The sequence below is a fragment of the Peromyscus maniculatus genome, chromosome 1 (genome assembly GCF_049852395.1).
Source record: "Peromyscus maniculatus bairdii isolate BWxNUB_F1_BW_parent chromosome 1, HU_Pman_BW_mat_3.1, whole genome shotgun sequence".
Classification (NCBI taxonomy): Eukaryota; Metazoa; Chordata; class Mammalia; order Rodentia; family Cricetidae; genus Peromyscus; species Peromyscus maniculatus.
This window is the reverse complement of record NC_134852.1, coordinates 163,736,117-163,757,026: the sequence shown is the minus strand read 5'-3', so window position 1 is coordinate 163,757,026 and position 20,910 is coordinate 163,736,117. Positions and strand designations below refer to the sequence as shown.

The following is a 20,910-nucleotide window of genomic DNA, read 5'->3' as shown; positions in this document are numbered from 1 at the left end:
TATTTTTAATAGCTCACCCCGGTCAGTGGTATTCCCTTATATCATCAGGCAATGGACAAATATAGCTGGTTAAATGTGAGGGAATCTGTTTATCTTTTCTATGCCAGCTTTATCTTCCATCCCATTGACTTAGGAGTGTTATCTAGGTCGTGGGTTATCCTGAGGCTAGAAGAAATTGATGCCCATTAAGCAAACTGAACAGCAAGCAGCAGATGATATATAGTAAACATAATATATTTAAATTACCATTGCTTTAATTTATGACAAATGAACTAACCTTGCTTGGCCTGAGAGGATTAAACATTATCATGCATGTAAAATAATTTCAGTAACATCCATCACCGGTGCATTTTGTAAACACAGTCCCTTAGTAGTCCTGGTATGTCCCTCATTCCAACACTACTTGTTCTGCCTGCCTTCACTTTTCATTACATAGCCAGACCTATTCTTCCTCCATTCCACAATAGTTTCCCACCGACCTACCCATATTTTCTGTTTCTACTTCTTGCTCCATTGATGTGTGAAGCAACATCTTAGAGCCAGAGGGTGGTGGTTCCTGATACCAGCTTCCTTCTTTATGGGTGAGCCTTGGGGAAGTGGATGGGTCATTGGTGCCCTCAAATACGGGTAGGATTAGCACACCTTCCAGGCAGCCAGCAGAAACACTTCCACTGGATCTGCTGAGGTATTGCACAAGGAAGATATTCGTTAAACCTGAGGAAGAAAAGACGGCTGTTTTTTTGGGGACAGACTGATTCCTCTTCTGTAACGAGATGGACTTGCAAGGAAAGGAGTCTGTCAAAGCCTGAAGTCTCCAAGGTAAACCCTACAGGCTCCTAACTCCATAGGAATCCTTCTTTCATTTCTGTCTGCTAATGGTGCCTCCTGATGGCCTTCTTGGGATGCATAAATGTTTTCTATTTGGTTGCTCAGTAAAGGTTTGGAATTTTTAGATGTATAGATGACTGCCCTTAGAATGCAGATGCTACCCTGGGTGCCATTATTTTTGGCATAATATAGCTATTTATTTGGAAAATGCAGACATAGACATGGACAGACAGACAGACAGACAGACACACACACACACACACACACACACACACACACACACACACACACACACCTTGATATATTAAGAGGCTGCCTCTGAGTTTGGTGGCCAGTTCTGGTTATGAGAGGACACTCCTGAACTATGAATGAGGTCTGGTGAGACAGTTCCTGCACAGGCTCAGGGAAGACTGTAGTGATAACTAGAGACATATTTTGAACCATAGCTTCTTTGATTCCTGCCTGGTGGACTTGGGGATGTTATTTGATTCTCTGTTTCTTAGCTTCCCCATCTAATGTGTAAGATGGAAAGGGTCATAAGGACAATACCCATTCCAATGGATGTCCTGAGAGATGATATGACTAAAACAGCCAGAAGAACTCCGGCTATTCAATCAGAGCTGGGGAGGTGAGCTACTCAATATGATGTGAAGAAGCCTATGTTTTCTTGATTTTCAAGAAAGCTTAACTGACCATATTTTATAGAACATAATTTGCTTTATCTGGAGGCGGAAGCTCATCTTTGATCCTTTCTAAAAAAAAAAAAGTCAATGTGTCAGACTACGTTTTCTTCCCTCCAAGTCATAAAAAGACCTGGTGCCTGCTGATGGATTTTCTATTATTATCCTTAGACATGGCTGTTTCTGAAGTGTGTGTTAGCTGGGTACCAACCTTGAGACAGTGGGACAGCAGAGTAAGGATGATGAGCACACAGAGAGACACAAGCACACACCTTGAAAATTGAAACTCGGACTGAGGAATGTTAAAGAGGTGCTGAGTGGATTCCCAGAGGAGGCAGAAATGGTTCATCATTCAGACGGGGCCAGGACTAAAAGGAGTTTCTTGGAAGTTTGACTCATGGGCTGGAATTTGGTTTGGGAAAAGAGAGGTACTATCCAAGCCAAGTTGTAATGGGGAGGGAGGGGTTGCTTTGTGAAAGGAACAGTTCTAGGGTAGAAAGGAACAGAGCAGGTTATGAATCCTGTCACTCAGGAGAGTTATCTTGATGAATGAACAAAACAGAAATTTCCTGTTACACTAAAAAATATTACTAGAAAGTGATAGAAGGGAGCATCAAGCTTTTGAGTTCTTTCCCAGGACAGCCACAAGCAGCCCCAAATGGCCTCCCAGGGATTGGATAATGCAGGACTGGGAACCTCAGCAGGTCACGTGAACCAAGAGGAGACTGATGGGTCTGGTTATCAGCTCCTGGATGGATCACGTGATGTTCAAAGAGGAGCACTGCAAGCCCTCGGGGTAAGTCAGCCTCTGTCACAAGGTCGGTTTGTACAAGAAGTAACAAAGGATTACATGGATTCCCTCCGAAATTGCTGAGTTATCTCTCACTAAGTCATTGAAGACAAGATGGGGCCATCGAGACCTGAGGAGTAGAAATGGAGACTCAGTCTCTCATAGGGTAGAGTGTCCTAGCAAGCCCTGGAGAGTTTATTCTAAGGCTATTCATTGTTTCTTGGTGCTTTCTGACCACTCATATCAGGAAGTTGAGTTCTGTGAAGCCCCTCCCCTCCCCTCCCCTCCTCTCCCCTCCCCTTCTCTCCCTACCTCTCTCCTTCCCTTCTCTCTCCTCCCCCTTTCCCTCCCCTCTCTCCCTTCCTCTCTCCCTTCATCTCCCCCTTCCTCTCCCCCTTTCCTTCCCCTACCTCTTTTCCTTTCCCTCCCCTCCCTCTTTTCCTTCCCCTCCCCTCCCTCTTTCCTTCCCCTCCCTCTTTTCCTTCCTCTCCCCTCCCTCTTTCCTTCCCCTCCCCTCCCCCTTCCTCTCTCCTCCCCCTTTCCCTCCCCCTCTCCCTCCTCCTTTCCCTCCCCTCTCTTCCTTCCCCTCCCCTTTCCCTTTCCTTCCCCTCCCCTTTCCCTTTCCCTCCCCTCCCTCTTTTCCTTCCCCTCCCCCTTCCTCTCTCCTCCCCTTCTCTCTCCTCTCTCCCTTCCCCTTCCCCTTCCCTCCCCTCCCCTCCCTCTTTCCCTCCCCCTTCCCTCCCTCTTTCCTCCCCCCTCTTTTCCTTCCCCTCCCCTCCCTCTTTCCTCCCCTCCCCTCCCTCCCTCTTTCCTTCCCCTCCCCTGTCCTTCCCTCTTCTCCCCTTCCTTTCCCTCTTTCCCTTCCCTATAGTCCTGGGGATTGGACCCAGGTCCTCATGCATGCCAGGAAAACATTCTATTATTGACCTACAGCATGACCCCTTTGTGCGTTTTTAGACAGGGTCTTACTAAATCATACAGGTTGGACTTGAACTCATTTTGTAGCTCAGACAGATGCTTCTGCCTCATTCTCCCAAGTAGATGAGATTGCAGGCCTGTGTCATCAGTGATGGCCGTATTCTATATTTTAAATAAAAAAATTTAAAATAAAAATTTAATAGCTGTTTTCCTTTGTCGTATTATGGTTCTAAACAAAATCTTCTTAGAACAAGATCTTGCTCAGTTAATTTAGCCTTTGTATTTGAACCATTTAAAGTCATGATATCTCCTCCTTTCTGAGGAAAATAAAAATGGTAGTATGCCTTTTATCTTTTTTTTTCTTCTTTTACAGGCCATCCAGATCCTGAATGGAATACTGATTCTGGCTCTGGGTGTATTTTTGGGTTGTTTACAATATTTGTCCCATTACTTCAGGCATTTTTTCTTCTTCACCTTCTACACAGGCTATCCATTCTGGGGTGCTGTGTTCGTGAGTATTTATTTCCTCAGCCACAAACTATCTCTTATCCTGCACAGCTAGTGTGCTGCAATATGAAAGTGTTCTTTGAAGATTAGCGGCTGTGGTTTTGATTTATAATTTCTGACAAAAGTAGGCAAAATCATTTTTCTTTCTATTTTATAGGAACCACTTCACTTTGTATAACAATTCCCAGTTCCATCCATTTTCCTATGCAAGTTATGGCTTCACTTTTCTTTATGGCCAAATAAAGTTCTGTTATGCATATGCAACACATTTCATTTATCTATTCATGTATTTTTTATTAAGATATTTTCTATTCATTTTACATATCAACAACAGATTCCCCTGTCCTCTCTCCTCCCACCACCCAGCCTTTCCCCCCAATCCACTCCCCCTTTCCCACCTCCTCCAAGGCAAGGTCTTCCATGGGGAATAAGCAGAGCCTGGTATATTCAGTTGAGGCAGGTCCAAGACCTTCCCTCCTGCACCAAGGCATTGATGGGCATGATGGACATGGCCAGTTCTATCTCCTGGGTGGGACTTAGAGTTCTTGGATATGTACACACGTACACACACACACACACACACACAATCCTATAGCTTTGAAGCTTTCTAGACTCAGGAATATAAATTCTGTATGTTTTCTCTTCTATGCAGTGCCTAGATTTTAATTTTTATATATGTGCCTAAATGTGTGTGTGTCAGGGGGCATAAGTTGTGAAACTAGAATAGAGACCAAGAAAGGAGAAAAGAGGTCATAAGGGAGTGAGGAGGAACAAAAGACAATAACAGACTATGTGAGTCATAAAAGTAGATTGAGGGCTGGTATCAGTTCTCAGTCTGATAAAAGACTGTGCATATTTTCAGTTCACAGTGTGAAGCATGTACTGTGGATTTGACATTCCTGAAATTGTGAGATAGTTAATCTAAATTTTTTTGATGGAAGAGCTAAACTCTGAAATATTCCTGAATTGTTCTGCATAATAAATCTTGACAACCCAAGTGAAGAGTTTCTGCTCTGAATTTTAGAAAAGATAGAAAGGAAGAATTTCATGTGTTCCACAAGCACCGTGTTTTATTTTCTTAGAAAGTGAGATTAGTTTATTTTTAAATGGAAGGGAGCCAGAGGGATGGCCTAACACTTAAGAGCACTGGCTGTTGTTCCAGGGGACCAAGCTTCGTCCCAGCACCCACATCTGTAACTCCAGTTCTAGATCTGATGCCCTCTTCTGACCTCTACAGGCACTGCACATATGTGTGTAGACATACATGCAGGCAAAACACTCACACACATAAAATAAAATTTAAAAAGGGAAGGGATCAGGGAGCCCTTTGGTGTCACTTTAGCATCACCAAAAGATTGGATCATTGATTCCAATTCTAGAAGCTTCTCTCTGGCTTGGAGACTCTTTCAGGGCAAGTCCAAGGCATATGACCCATTCTCCTTATCTGCCCTTGCCTCCTCCCTACCGTGAACATGCCTGCTGTGTGCCCACTATATACAGTGCTTTCTTTCTATTGCTTCATCTTTTAGAATCCTATCAAGGATGTGGTGCTAGAGATTAAATTGAAATTTTGCCCTCAGTTTCCTTATTGGGCTGTCAGAAATAGCAAAAGGATCTTCTTTTGGGAATCTCTGGAATTAAATGAGAGCTATATGTTATTGTTAATTTGGATGCTTTCTGTATCCTGGGCAAACAGGTACCCCATTTTTTTGTATCAATCATTTTAGCACCACACAGCTGTTAGTAGGTGATATTAACATGAGGATATGATGTTAGATGGGGGAAAGAAGCTGAGGTGAAGAAATGCTTAGTAATCTACCCATGAGATGAAGCTGGTATTGAAAACAAAAGTGCTCTTTTATGAAGTACAGTGACAGGAAGACGTGTGATAATCTCTTTTAATCTGAGGCAGAGCTCAAAGCCTGTTCCTGTGTTTTCTTTTTTATTCTTTTCTCATACATTATATCCCAACCATAGTTTCCCCTCCCTCCATTTCTCAGTGTCCCCTGCTCCACCAAGATTCACTCCTCCTCCATTTCCCTTAAAAAAAAAAAAAGCAGGCCTCCCAGGGATATCAACTGAACATGTCATAGCAAGTTACAATAAGATTAGGTACAAAACCTCATATCAAGGCTGGATGAGGCAACCCAGTAGGAAGAAAAGGGTCCTAGCACAGATAAGAGTCAGAGATACTCCCCACTCCCACGGATAGGAGTCCCAGAAGAACACCAAGCTACATAATATATATGCAGAGGACCTAACTCAGACCCATGCAGGCTCTGTGAGCCTCATGAGCCCTGCTTAGTTGATTCTGTGGGCTGTGTTTTCCTACTGTCCCTGACTCCTCTGGCTCCTACAATCCTTCCCCTATCCCTCTTCTGCAGGGTTCCTCTGGCTGTAGCTAGTGTTGGCTGTGGGTCTCTGCATTTGTTCCCATCAGTTGGTGGATGCTGCCTCTCTGATGACAATTGGACTAGGCACCAATCTATGAGTATAGAAGAATATCATTAGGAATCATTTCATTGACTTTCAGAATTCAGTAGTTGAATTTTATTTAGCAAGCCTTTATTCTCCAACATTTGGTAACTTGGTAAAGGATTCTAAATCTTACCAATTTAAAATATGGTTTGGATAATCATAAATATATAGAAAATTCTATTTATCAAAATTAGAGTCATGGAAATAATGACACATTAAAACGGTGATTTAAAAACTAGAGAATACAGAGATGGCCATTTGGATTTATAAATTCTCTTTTGAAGCATCTAGACAGATAAATCAGATGCATGGGCAGTGATACAAGAATTTTAAAAATGTATATTAACATAAACAAGAGCATAACTATAGTATTCATTATTTATATCAATATATAAACCTGTTAAAAGCTAGACATAAACAAAATGAAATTATGATGAATTTACTTAGAATATGAACTATGTTAAAATTTTAGTCATATAAAATAATGAGTAATATAAAACACACTTTGTGTAAATTTGTGTAACTTCTGTTAGATAACTACTGTCAAGGGAATGCTGAGGAGAAAGTGGTCAAGACTAAATGTCCCTTTGTCTGTCTTACTTCCTATTTTAAACAGTTTATCAGCTCGGGATCCTTGACTGTTGCATCAGGGAGAAAACCCACAAGAATGCTGGTAAGTGCAGTTCTTCCTCTTTTTCTCTGTGACCAGAGGAGCAGAAACAAACCACTCATCAATAGTGGGAAAGCAGAGGTTGGTGAACCCAGCTGAGGAATCAAGTCTCATTTAAGGTGTGTGTGTGTGTGTGTGTGTGTGTGTGTGTGTGTGTGTGTGTGTGTGTGTGACACACAGTCAATTTTCTTCCAGCATTCAGTGGTAGACAATAAGGGAAATCAGATAAACCGTGAATACTCATATCTGGGATTGTTATTCTGAATAGCTAGCGCATCTGAAGCTTAGAAGCAGGCTCCATAATTTTTGTGTGTTGTTAGGTTTAACAAAGTATTTTTAGTGAATGGGCTTTCACTACTACATCACAAACTGAAAGCAAAAATTTCTATCCTTTTAATCCTTTCTTTCTTCCTTCCTTCCTTCCTTTCTTCTTTTCCCTCCCTCCCTCTCTCTTTTCTTTTTCTTTCTTTTTCTTTCTTTCTTTCTTTCTTTCTTTCTTTCTTTCTTTCTTTCTTTCTTTCTTTCTTTCTTTCTTTCTTTCTTTCTTTCCTCCCTCCCTCCCTCCCTCCCTCCCTCCCTCCCTCCCTTCTCTCCCCCCTCTCTCTTTCTTTCTTTTTCGGGACAGGGTTTTACTGTGTAGTCCTGGCTGTCCTGGAACTAGCTCTGTAGACCAGGCTGCCCTCAAACTCACAAAGATCTGCCTGCCTCTGCCTCTTAAGTGCTGGGATTAAAGACATGAGCCACCATTACTTGGCCCTTTTAATTATTCATTACAAAGTTACTAACTCTCTGTGTGTTCTCTGAGTTATCTAGCCATTTAACCCCTGTCTGTTCTGTTTCCCTTGTCCTGTCATGGCTGCTTCATCATAATATTCCATCCTCAAACACCCATCTTTTTCTCTCATCCCCACTCCATGATGATGGGCTTGCTCCCTGTTCTGAGAAACTGAAGTTGTGGAGAGACTTTCAGACACACACACTATAACATCTGTGTGTGCACTAGATCTGCTCCAGTGTATGTTTCCCTCCAGCCTTTGACCATGGGGGAACTTTTTAAAGCTAATCCTTCTACTTGGGTGTTCTAGACCATGTCCTTTCCCACTATGTAAATTCATCACTCCAATTTGTCCCCATTCAGTCCTTTAAATTAGCATATAAGCACATTACTATCTATCTATCTATCTATCTATCTATCTATGATCTATGTATCTATGTATCTATCTATCTATCTATCTATCATTTCTATCTATCTACCTATCTATCTATCTATCTATCTATCTATCTATCTATCTATCTATCTATCTATCATGTATCATCTATCTATCTATCTATCTATCTATCTATCTATCTATCTATCTATCTACCTATCTCATCTCGGCATTATTTTTTCCTGTTGTGGAATAACCATTTTGTACACTGTGAAGATGTGCCACTCAGATTGGTTTAATAAAAAACTGAATGAATGGCCAGCAGCAAAGCAGGATTTTCAGGGCAAGGGGATGCTGGGAAGAAGAAGAAGAAGAGCTGAGTTTCCAGCTAGACACAGGAAGCAGGAAAGCAGCATGGACAGTACAGAGTAAAGGTAATAAAGCCACGAGGAAGAAAGTAAATTAATAGAAATGGGTTAATTTAAGTTAAAAGAGCTAGTGAGTCAAGCCTAAGCTATAGGCTGAGCTTTGATATTTAGTAATAAGTCTCCATGTCATTTTTCATGAGCTGGCGGCCCAAAGAAAAATCTGCCCACATTTTCCTGATAGCCAGGTGCAGTTTATTTTTCTGTTTGTGCCTAAACTCTATTTTTTTTTGGTTTTTCAAGGCAAGGTCTCTGTGTGTAGCCTTGGCTGTCCTGAAACTTGCTTTGTAGACCTGGCTGGCCTCGAACTCACAGAGATCTACCTGTCTCTGCCTCCAAAGTGCTGGGATTAAAGGCATCTACCACCACTGCCTGGCCCTAAACTCCATTTTAAAAGGAATTATTCATACTCTGTCTCCCATTCTTGTCTGTTCTGTTGCAGTTAAATCTTCCCAATTCTTTACTTCCTGTCCTCTGTAGCTTCTCTCCTTAAGAATATTGAAAGTGTCCAGGTTGCTAAAACAGTGCTCAGTTCTTGTCCGTCACCTGACTTTACCTATGGGCAGCATTAGCTCACCTCCTCTCCTGATGTTTTTTCTCTTGGGCTCCAGCACATCTCAATAGTTCCTCCTGTCCTTTACAGTCTTCTTCCCCAGTTCCTTTTATTTAGACTGCTTAGTGTTGGGTGCTCAATGTTCCTATCTTTGGCAGCTACCTGTGGTGATATTTTATTTGTGCTTTAATAAAAAAAGCTTGCCTGGAGATCAGAGGAAAAAGCCAGCCACTATATTAAACATAGAAGTCAGGCAATGGTAGCACATTCCTTTAATCCTATCATTCAGGAGGCAGGGATCTGTCTGTATCTCAGTGAGTTCAAGGCCACACTGGGAACAGAGCCAGGTGTGAAATTTCAACAGTAGTTAACCATAAAGGTTGTACAAACAGACAGGAAGTGACAGAACTGGACAGGAAGAAGAAGTGATGTAGCTGGACAGAAAGAGCAAATGAGATAGCAGAGCAGAAAGGCATACAGGTGTGAGTATACAGGAAGTAGGTCTCTTTGGAAACTGAGAGTTGGTAAGGTGAGGTTTGCTTGTGACTTTTCCTATTCCTCTGATCTCTCAGGCTTTAACCTCCATATCTGGCTCCAGTTTTTTTTTGTATTTAATAAGACCTTTTAGCAATTTGTCTACAGCTAACCTGCTCAGTCCATATTTACTTCAGTGATTTCAGCCATTTTCATTGCTTCAAATGATACCTCTATGGTCACACTCCTGAAATACATGATCCTGCCAAGATTTTTCTCCTGAGCAGCAGATTGGATCATCGACTTTGCTTCCACTTAGAAGTCTGAAAGGTCTGAAACTTAACTTAACCTATCCCTGGAACCTGTTTGGTGACATCTCATCTTCATGTCAGCTGATGGAAATCTCATCTTTCCAGATTCTTAGGCTGATAATATGAGCATATCCCAATCTCTTTTTTCACATTCCTGAAGCTAGTATTTCAGCAAATCACCTGGGCTCCATCATCAAGTTAAGCTTGTGTTTGGCCTTTTCTCATCTTTCCTCTGATGGTATTCTAGGTAGTCTTTTAAGTGGGCTCTCTGCTTCCATTTGTGAATCTGATATTTCCTGTTCTCAACAAAGACAAAGTAACTCTTTTTAGGCTATTGATCTGTCACCTCTTTGCTCAAAATCCTTCAACAATTTTATATTTTTCTCAGAATTAGAACTCAAGACTTCTTTTTCATGAATTACAGGGCTCTATATCTCTATTAATTTTGACTTAGTTTCCTAATCTTACCCATCTTGGCTCTCTTGTATCCTGGGGACACTGTGGCCTCAGGGACTTTGAACTGTATTTTTTACCCAGACTTCCTCTGGACCACCTGGGGAAATGCTCAATTATATATCCCTGATTCCGTATGTTATTATTACTTAATGTTACAAACCTCCACTCCTTTCACAAGATTTCCATTCTTCTTATACCATTCTATTAGCCTCAATACTTAGTTACTTGAAAATATGGCATAATTTATATGCTAGTGTATTTTCTTTTTAAAATTGAGATAGGGTTTCATACATTATAGGGTAGCTTTGAATTTTAATTTCTACTATCACAGAGTACTGGAATTACAGGCATCCTCAACAACACCCAGTTTATGCAGTACTAAAGATTGATGCCGGGGCTTCATACATGTTAGGCAAGTGTTCTACCAACTGAGCTGTGTATCTCAACCTCTTTGTCTTAATTGCTAGATTGTACCAAGGGGAAATCTTTGTTCATGGGAGCTTGCGCTGCATCTATAATGCTGTTGGGTGTGTAAATAGATACTTCTTTAAATGGAATGTTGCCAAGGTGTTAAAGGATGTTCTACATATATTAATGAACTATTTTTTTTATTTTAGATGCAAAACAGTTTTGGGATGAACATTGCCAGTACTATAATTGCATTTGTTGGGACTGCTTTCCTTTCTGTACATTTGGCAATCAATACCCAGGCTTTCAAGAGTTGCCAGTCTTCACAGTCACCTGACTTATGCATTTACCTGGGATCCACATCAAATGTATGTTTTAAAACTGCTAATAACATATTTCAAACCATTCGAAATACACAGAAAAACAGTGTGTTATGTACTATGTTAACCTGAATGTTGGCTTTGCTCTGTATTAGTTTTGTAATGAAGGGTACATTAGATAAACTGTCTATATTTTAGCTTTCTTATCTTTGAAGTGAAAATAATGATGAGTAACACCCATCTAATGGATTGGTATAAAACTCAATATGTTAATATTTGATAAATAATAAAAACAGGGCTTAACTATCATGTTGTAATATTATTACTACTATTTATTATACTCTCCAGAGAGAATACAATAACAATCTATTTCACATACCTCTGTTTGATGAAACAAACTTCAGAGACACACAGCTTATTCTGCAGTCTGGAATGTTTGGTCATATTAACACACTTTATCAACTAAACCACATCTATCTTTATTTATCTGTTTGTCTGTCTGTCTGTCCATCCGTCCATCTGTCCATCCATCCATTCATCTGTCCGTCCATCTATCCATCTACCCATCCATCCATCCATCCATCCATCCATCCATCCATCCATCCATCCATCCATCTATCTTTCTTTCATCTATCATGTATTAATTTCTGTAATTTATTATATTGATAAGTGTTAGTGATAGTGTCAGAAATTTTCTTCTATGATTTCTTCTCCCTTTGACTAGTTAACATAGGTTAATGTAGAAATAACATATGTCTTTCTCCTGGGACAATATTTTTATGATTTTGGATTGATACTGGATCTCTTCTTCAGAATTTGTGTGTCTGCACCTTCTGTCTAATTTGTATCTCACTTTATTCCCTGCTGAGGGTTTTGCAGTCTGTTTTGTTTTTTCTGACAATTTTCCCCACTGAATATTTCCACTGATTTGATCTGAGGCATCATTTCCCTAGGGCCTTGTGTCTCTACTGTTGATCTTCACCCTGCTGGAGCTGGCCATCACCATTTCCATCTCAACCATATGGTGCCTAGGAAATGTTTGTGGTTCAAGAGAGGTGAGTTTGTGTAAATGATGAGCAAGTTCTATCATCTGCAAATTCCACAATGTGTGAAGTAATTTCTAACTTTCAGAATAAGAAACTTTTATATGGTTATGATTAGTAGGGTTCTGGGAATTATTTATTAGATCAAAATGTGAGATGAAGTAAGGCTGGAAATGATTCAGATTTGAAAATGAAAGCTATATATTAATATATATTTTAATGTGGTTAAACTAATTTTAATTTTTTTTTTTTTGGTTTTTCGAGACAGGGTTTCTCTGTGTAGTTTTGCGCCTTTCCTGGAACTCACTTGGTAGACCAGGCTGGCCTTGAACTCACAGAGATCCGCCTGGCTCTGCTTCCCGAATGCTGGGATTAAAGGCGTGCGCCACCACCGCCCGGCAATTTTAATTATTTTTTATAAGTTTTTACTTTTGAGCTGTACAACTCAGGTGGTCACATATTCTTGCTAGATATTTAGAGCTTCTAATTTGGGTTCTTAAAATTTTCTACTTTCAATTTCTTTTTGCCCAAGAAAGCTTTACACAGCCCTACATATGTAGGTATACAAAATAGGTATTCAGATCAAACATTTATGGGTAATAAATAATAAAGAAATTTATTTAAAACAATTAGTTGCTATGTAATTTTACTACTTATTAAAGACCAAAGCAAATTTGCATATTAATGAAATAAATGTGCTTGTTTATGTTTCCATAATAATGAAATCTTTGATATATATTAGATGCTTCAGGATGGAGATCATCTTGTTTCTGAGAGTTGATTAATATTCTGATTTTATTATTGTCAAGGCTGAGAATAGTGCTTTGTAACACATAGTACAAAATGACAGGAATATGTTTAGTATATTTACAGTCATTTTGAAAACTGCTGAAAATCCTATTCTAATCCTGAGTCAAAATTCATTCAACAATGTTTTTTGAAACAAGTCAACAAACAGCAACTTTTAAAATCAAACACTCTGACATAAAGCAACCCAAATATGTGCTAATTTGATGCTTACATGCTAAGGAAGAATTGTAGAAAAAAATTACAGGTTTTTGCTATCTGTAGTTACACCAGTATGCTTTTATGAAGTGAGGTTGCTGCCATTCATACCATACAAAGAGTATACAACCTGAGCAATACCCACTGGTGTTTGGTGGTGTGGCAACAGCATGCTGTGTGTTCAGAACCAAGTCCACAGTGAAGGCATGCAATTCAACAGGGGCAAGCATGACCAGAAACACCTTGGATAGGTTATACGTTTGATTTTTTATTGATTTTCCTCTTCACAATCTCCATATTCAGTTCTGAAACCACATACGTAGCAGCAACCCATAGAAATGAAATAAAAATGTTTTGTTTGTCTCCTTATTCATATGCATATAACTATTATTCAGTGTTTAACAGAGTAATCATCAGTGAAAGAATATCTGTGGGTCTGTAGTAGTGATCATGGTGGCAATAAGGAAGGATGGCGTGGACAGGGGTGATGATGATCCTCTTATTGAGAACTGATGTCTCATTTTCTAGGCAATTTCTTCACCTCCTAATTCTGTGGAATCAGGAATACCCCCTGATAGAAGTGATTCTGAGAGAACCTGAACACTCAGCCTCAAATCACCACAGAGTGAGAACTTCACTTGAGAACTCAGGCGAGAATGAACAGATAGAATGCAACCCTTCTGTCATGGCACTATCCATGAGAAAGCTGGGCATCTGTTCCAACCCTTCTCCCTTTCCTGTTAACCCACTAGCATGTTCTAGATCTGGATGAATAAATATATTTCCTTAGACATTCCTGGATTCCTGGATTTTGCAGCTTCTATGGTCATTCTTCCAAAGCTGTTTCCAGATCTCTCTCTCTCTCCCTCCCTCCCCCGCCTCTCAACACAGTGTCTCATGTCCTGTAGGCTGGCTTCCAACAAGTCTGGGTTTGAACTACTGATTTTCCCAAGTTTCAGGATTAGAAGCATGCACATGCATCCCTAGTTTGATATTTTATACTCACAGTCCTCCTCCCAGCTGCTAAGATTACAGGCATGAGCTACCACATGCAGCTATAATCCCTATTGTGTGCATTTTCCACAAAATCCAAATTGCATCTACCTCATGGGAAGGAGAATGAGCCAGATTTTTTTTCAGCACAGAAAAAAAATGCTCTTGATTTTGGCTGATATCAGTATTACAATCTAGAAAGTAAAACAAAAACAAAACAAAGCCAATGTGATTAATTTACACTTTACTATCCTTGAAATTTAAAGCTTTGTTTTTTATTTCACTTGTGTTCTGGGAGTCACACATGTCCCAACACAGTGGTGGTTTGGATTAGTGGCTTTTGTTCCTCAAAGGACCTTGGCAAACTATAAAGTAGAGACATGAACAGCAAGGACAAATTTGACAGATCTGGGGTTCAAATTCAGGTTATATCATTTACTAACATCTGTATGGCCATTTTTTTCATTGATTCTACTTCTATTATGTTATAGATAATCTACTTCCTTTTATTTGAATATGTCTTCAAGCATCCCTTATCAGAACATATTAACAGTGTACAAGGACATTGTGATTTTATCACTAGCATCCCCTATATCCTGAATTGACAGCCACCTTCAGTCTTTGGTGGAACTGACCTCACTTTGAGGTTCAGGGACACATTCTGAATGATCTATCTCTATTTAGATACTTACCTTGATGACTGTGTTGGTCCACGGCATCTCCACAGACAACAGTTTGGCTCTAGTGTGGAGCCATCTCCACTAAGATGGAGACTTTATAACTTTCTCATAAAATATATAACTCAAATATAACTGGAAATAGAAGCCATTAGGAGATAACGACTTAAGGTTGCTGAATCACTAAGCTGAAGGCCACACAAGAGAAATTCAAAAAATAGAAATTGACTTTAACTTAAACACTGCTGGGATTGGCATCTAGAATCTGATGTCTCTTGAGTTCATGATGTGAGTGTATGCAGGCCAGGGGACAACCCCAGGGGTCATGCCTCATTTTTTTGAGTGGATCTCTCACTGGAAGTAGGGCTCATCAATTAGGGTCAGCTGGCTGGCGAAGGAGCTCCGAGGATCTCCCTGTCTACTCCTTGCCACTGCTGTGATCACCAGGGTATGCCATCACACCTGGATTTTATTTCAGTTTAAAAAATTTACTTAAAAAAACCCATGTCTTTGTGCTTGCACAGTGAGCACTTTATGAGTTATCTCACTAGACCTGTATGTTGTTGTCAATAATTTCCATTTTTGTTGTTTGTTTCCTTCAATTTTTCAAGTTTCCCCAACTCTTGCTATAGTCAATTTAACTTTTAAGTAAGATTTATGCATTTTCCTTTTTGTAAAAAAAAAAAAAAACCTTTCTTTCCTCAAGGTCTGAGATATTGTTTCACTTTTTATTATTATATTTTTAAATGTTTTAAGTTATGAATTTCATTTTCATCCATAGAGAATGACATTATTGTACTGTTATTATTATAACATCCTTGTAGAAAGCTAAACATTCTAGAACTTTCCACTAAAATGTTGCCATATTCAGATACAGAATTGTACACACACTTCCTATTTCAGTGACATTTCCCCCTCTTGTTAGGATAATACATTATTGTAGGTTAATAATATCACTTATATATTTTTACTATCTAGGACAGATTTCATCTGTATTTTTTTCATGATTTGCTTGTTTATTTACATCTATATGTTTTTTTTTAAAATAACTTGTTAACATTCTGGTTATATATGAAAAATTTGACTTAACATAATTTTAGAACATCTTTTATTTATTCTTTGAAGATTTTTGTCCATGTATACAATGTATCTTGATGAAACCCACCCCCAGTTCCTTCTTCCCACTCCTTCTGGACAATCCCTAAGTTTTCTCTCTCCCCCTTCACATTCCCTCTATTTCTCTCTTTCATTTTGTAATACACCAGGTCCATTTAGTGCTGTTATAGGCATGCTGACTTATCTTGTTGCCTTGACCTTATGCAGGTCTTGTGCAGTTATCCATAGATCATGAGTACAAGATTTTGTAAGCTAAATTTTTTATTTAAAAAGCAAGACACATAGGATGGAAAATTACTTAAAAGTTCTGGAATTATAGTGGAATCAAAAAATGGACTTGGTTAAACATTCAGATGTAATGATTTTAGGATCATGGGTAGGGGAATGTTTAACTTAAGAAAGCTGTCATGGCAGCCATTCATGACACAGTATGACAGAAGATATGTAAACCTTGTCTGTGAGTCTAGAGCTCATGATATTCCTTATCAGGAGATATTCTTATTTCTTAAAGTACAAACATATATCATGCTTACTTTTCCCATGAGAAGCATCCTTTTGTGTAGTTGAATATATATACATATATTTACTCTTTGGAGGCCTGCCGCCCAGCACCCAAATAAATACACACAGACTTATTTTTATGAATGCCTGGGCTTATCTTGGCTTATTTCTAGCTAGATTTTCTTAAATTATTCTTTCTGCCTTTTGCCTCTGGGTTTTTACCTTTCTCTCTTCTATACATCTTTCCTTCTTAGTCTGCGGCTGGTTGTGTGACTGGGTGGCTGGCTTCCTCCTCTCCTCCTTTTCTCACTTCCCTCTTCTTTTGAACCTGTATTTCCCCTCCTATTTATTCTTTCTGCCCAGCGTCCCAGCCTATCCCTTTCCTGCATAGCTATTGAGCATTCAGTTCTTTATTAAGCCAATCAGGTGTTTTAGGCAGGCAAAGTAACACAGCTTCACAGAGTTAAACAAATGCAACATAAAAACCTGCAACACATCTTTGCACCATTAAACAAATGTTCCACAGCATAAATGAATGTAACTCATCTTAAACTAATATTCCACAACACTTTTGGATAACAGAGGGTATATGGACAGATAAGAATTAATATGAGTTAGATGATCACCTTGGAGTTAACTGGCCCATGAGTTGTAACACCAGACAAAAGCTGTCTACAGTGAGGATTCAGGGAAACTTTAGAGCCAGCATGAACTGCATGAATCTTGCTCTGAACATTTCTGAAGTCATATGGGTAAAGAAATGAAGATTTTCCCTTAAAGTTTGCACTCAGTACTTGAACTCTTAGAGCCGTTTGTCCTATGACCATTTCTGTAATCACATTTCCCATGAAACACTGGAGCTTGATGTCATTCTAAACTGTTTCATTCTAAATAATATTACATATGTATAAAAATCATTTCTTTTTTCTGTTTGCATGTGTGAATACACCCATGGTGTGAATATGGAGGTCAGAGGACAATGTTGTGGAATCAGTTCTCTGCCACCATGTGAGTTCCAGGGATTGAAACCAGGCCCTCAGGATTGGCAGAAAGCATCTTTACCCACTGAACCTCCACCCCAGGCCTCTTAGTCACCTATTTTGAACACAGACTTGGCTCTAAGTTGTGGAAATGTGAATATAAGACAGGAAGGAAGAGATGAAAGGGGAATGTGGAAAAAAGGAAGATGAGAGATGAGAGAGACAGAGGTTGTAATTCCTTGGTGGAAAGTACCAGAAAATACCCTCTAAAGATAACCTAATTAAAAAGCTTTCACACCGGGCGGTGGTGGCACATGCCTTTAATCCCAGCACTGGGAGGCAGAGCCAGGCAGATCTCTGTGAGTTCGAGGCCAGCCTGGAAAAAACTTTTCACATGAAAATTTGTGCATATTTATTTTAAATAAATTTAGCATTTATTTTGAGAAAACATTTTCTCATGAGGGATTTAAAAGTGAATTTCTTTTGAATTTGGGGACACACCCTTAACCAAGGAGCTGTTTGTAATTGATACCTGCTGCAAGAAGGAAAAACAGTTTTGTCCAGTGGGGTGATTTTGGGTATCAACCCACTCTGGGGAAGGTTCCATGCTTAGGATTAGTGGACCAACACAAAACAGCTCGATGTTTTTTGTTGTTGTTGTGTATTCTTTTTTGTTTGTTGTTTGTTTTTTTTCCTATTTTTGGTGGTTTTTTTTCGTTGTTTGTTTTGAGAGAAAGAGAGAGAGAGAAGGAACATCAAGTTGGGTTTGTCAGGAAGTAGGGAGGACGTGTGAGGACTTGGGGGGAGGAGAACAAATATAATGAAAATACTTTCTATGAAAATTAAGAAAAATAAAAAAATATAATAAAAAAGATCTAGTATCTAAACTGTAAGTATTCCAGCTCAGATGGAAAAGTATCCTGGCAGTCGGGAGCCAAGGAATACCACAGTCACTGTAAGTGTAGCAGCTTATAGTTATGCTCCAGGGAAAGGTTTCCCCAATGTAAGTACAACTCTGCTCCACTAGCCAAAAGTTTCCCCAGTGAAAGTGTTACAGTTCTGCTCCACTCCACTCTACTCTCAGAGTGTAACAGTTCTTTTCCACTAGGGAAAAGTTTCCCCAGGGAAAGTGTTTTCTCTGAGGCTCTGGTGAAAATTGTTACCACTGGGCTCAGCTCTGGCAAAAATGTCAAACCACACAACAAACCTCACTCAAGAGATTGATTAAGAAGGAAGCATCCAGGATGGTGGCTGCCTCTAGGGTGAGAAGCAGCAGCAAACTGAACAGGGTACAGAGCTTATATAGGGTTTCTTGAGGGCGGGGAGCTTTCCAGGGTGGCTTGGGATTGGTGGATTTTTATAGCCTGATTCTGGGGCAAGCTCAGGAATTGGTAGGATTTCAAGCCCTGGTTCTGGGTTCATGTCAGGGTCAGGGTGTTTTTCCTGGGCCCTGGTCTCTAGTCTAGTTAGGGACAGGTTGTTTTTTTCCTTGGCCCTTTTCACCTTACACTAACTAAATAAACAAACTTGATAGTCAAAAAGAAAGCCAGAGCCAGAGGCATGTGAAAAGTCGGTGTGTGCCAGAGAAGAAATGCTATGTAGTGGGGAATAAATGATAACTGTTATCTCTTCCTTCCAGGCAGACATATGGTTAAAACTCATCTTGATAATAGTGGCCAGCCCAAGAGGAAGTAATTTGATCATATGTTCTGATACTCGCTGTTATGGAAGGGGGAACAACATGGCTGTGGGGAAGTGGGCTATGAGTACAGGATGTGCTTAGTATCTCAGGAAGGGTGAAGCTGTTGATAAACACTGGGGCATGAAATAATTGGGAGGTCATAAGTCACCTTTCAGTACTGTATTTGCATCATGAGTTGCTGTTGACCATTCTCATAGAACAGCGTTACGTCCAAACATGGAATGCCACCTCAGTCTGTTAACTGTCCAAATCTTAAACAGGATTCTGATTTTTTTGTTGTTGTTGAATATAAATCTTTAGATACTACTAGGAGACACCGTAAAGGACCACTACATTGCTTCAGGGCATCACCCTGCAGACATGTATGGTTTTGCAAAGGTTGGGTAGGGGAATGAGATTTCTAAGCCAACCGTTTAAAGTCTAGGTTCAAATATCACCTTCCCTGGCAGTTCCTTCTCTGAACTCTATGCATGCTCCATCAGGCAGTACTGTTGTAACCTCTTTCACATTTTAGCAGTCTCTGACCTCTGACCTGCTGGATAATCATTTTTCTTTGTTCTCATCTATAATACTGTGGCATAGATAAGTCTGGGATCATGGTCCTCAATAGTGCCTGCTCCATGCTATGAGCAGTCAATAGCATTAAGTCCTTTCTGTATGAAATCTGGGATCATGGGCCTGCTCCATGCTATGAGCAGACAATAGCATTAAGTCCTTTCTGTATGAATGAATAAGAAGATGGGGCTTACTCCTTAATTCAAATAATGTTGTTGTCAGATTCACTGATTCCCAAAGATACAGAGGAAAGAAAGTAGAGCTGGGGCAATGAAATTTTCTTAGGAAAGATTTGGCAATATGTACATTAGAATCCTCTATTAATATACATATCTTGATTTCTCTTGAGATATTTTATATCTCAGGAAAATAACTCAGGCAATTAGGGTATCATGCATAGTATCTTGCAATAATAAAAAAGCATTCATAGAATTAACTGAAATATAAGCAAGGCAGACCTGTGAATTCCCCTTGTTTGTTGTTTTCTGGGGTAGTTAGTTGAGAGAACACTTTGTCTGGGCAAACATATTGCTCAGTTCCTACCTTTTAGATTTGCTCATAACATTTCTGTTTATGAATTCACATCCCTCCATATTTTCCTTGTCTTGTTCTTACCATTATAAAGATTGCAGCAGTTGCCATGGAAACATTCAGATAAGGCATATTTCTTTTTTTTAATTAAAATATTTTTTATTCATTTTACATACCAACTGCCAGGGGCCCCTCAAACAGACCCAGCTACACAACTGTCTCCCGTATGCCAGGGGTCTTGTCCAGTCCCATGCAGGTTCCATAGCTGTCAGTCTAAAGTTTGTGAGTTCCTTTGAGATTGGTTCAGTTGTCTCTGTAGATTTCCCTATCAGGATCTTGACTCCCACCCCTTGCTCACATAATCCCTCTTCCCTCTCTTTGACTGGACTCCCAGAGCTTGGCCTGGTGCTTGTTTGTGGATCTCTGCATCTGTTTCATCAGTTACTGGATGAAGGCTCTATGATGACAGTTAGGGTATTCACCAATCTGATTGCCAGGATAGGCTAATTCAAGCACTCTCTCCACTATAGCTAGGAGTCTAAGCTGGGGTCATCCTTGTGGATTCCTGGGAATTTCCCTAGCACCAGGTTTCTCCCTTACCCCATAATCTCTCCCCCTATCAAGGAACATGAGGGAATGGGATTATCAAGCTGGGGGAGGGATGGAATGGGAGAACAATGAAAGGCATATTTCTTTCTTTTTTTTTTTGTTTTGTTTTTTTTTTTTTTTTGGTTTTTATTATTATTATTATTATTATTTTACAACACCATTCAGTTCAACATAATAGCCACAGAATCCCCTGTTCTCCCCCTCTCGCCCACCCCTCCCCCCAGCCCACCCC

At 39.7% G+C, this 20,910-nt stretch overlaps 1 protein-coding gene across 1 annotated transcript; it reads left to right on the top strand.

Moving 5' to 3' along the window:
• Positions 1-582: 582 nt before the first annotated feature.
• On the top strand, positions 583-13,800 carry Ms4a3 (membrane spanning 4-domains A3). The gene is given in 8 exon segments (XM_006997845.4): positions 583-819; positions 2,146-2,304; positions 3,590-3,727; positions 6,818-6,874; positions 10,856-11,014; positions 11,920-12,021; positions 13,543-13,602; positions 13,605-13,800. Coding segments are annotated over 7 exon segments (693 nt in total). The 5' UTR covers positions 583-819; positions 2,146-2,166; the 3' UTR covers positions 13,644-13,800.
• The last annotated feature ends 7,110 nt before the right edge of the window (positions 13,801-20,910 follow it).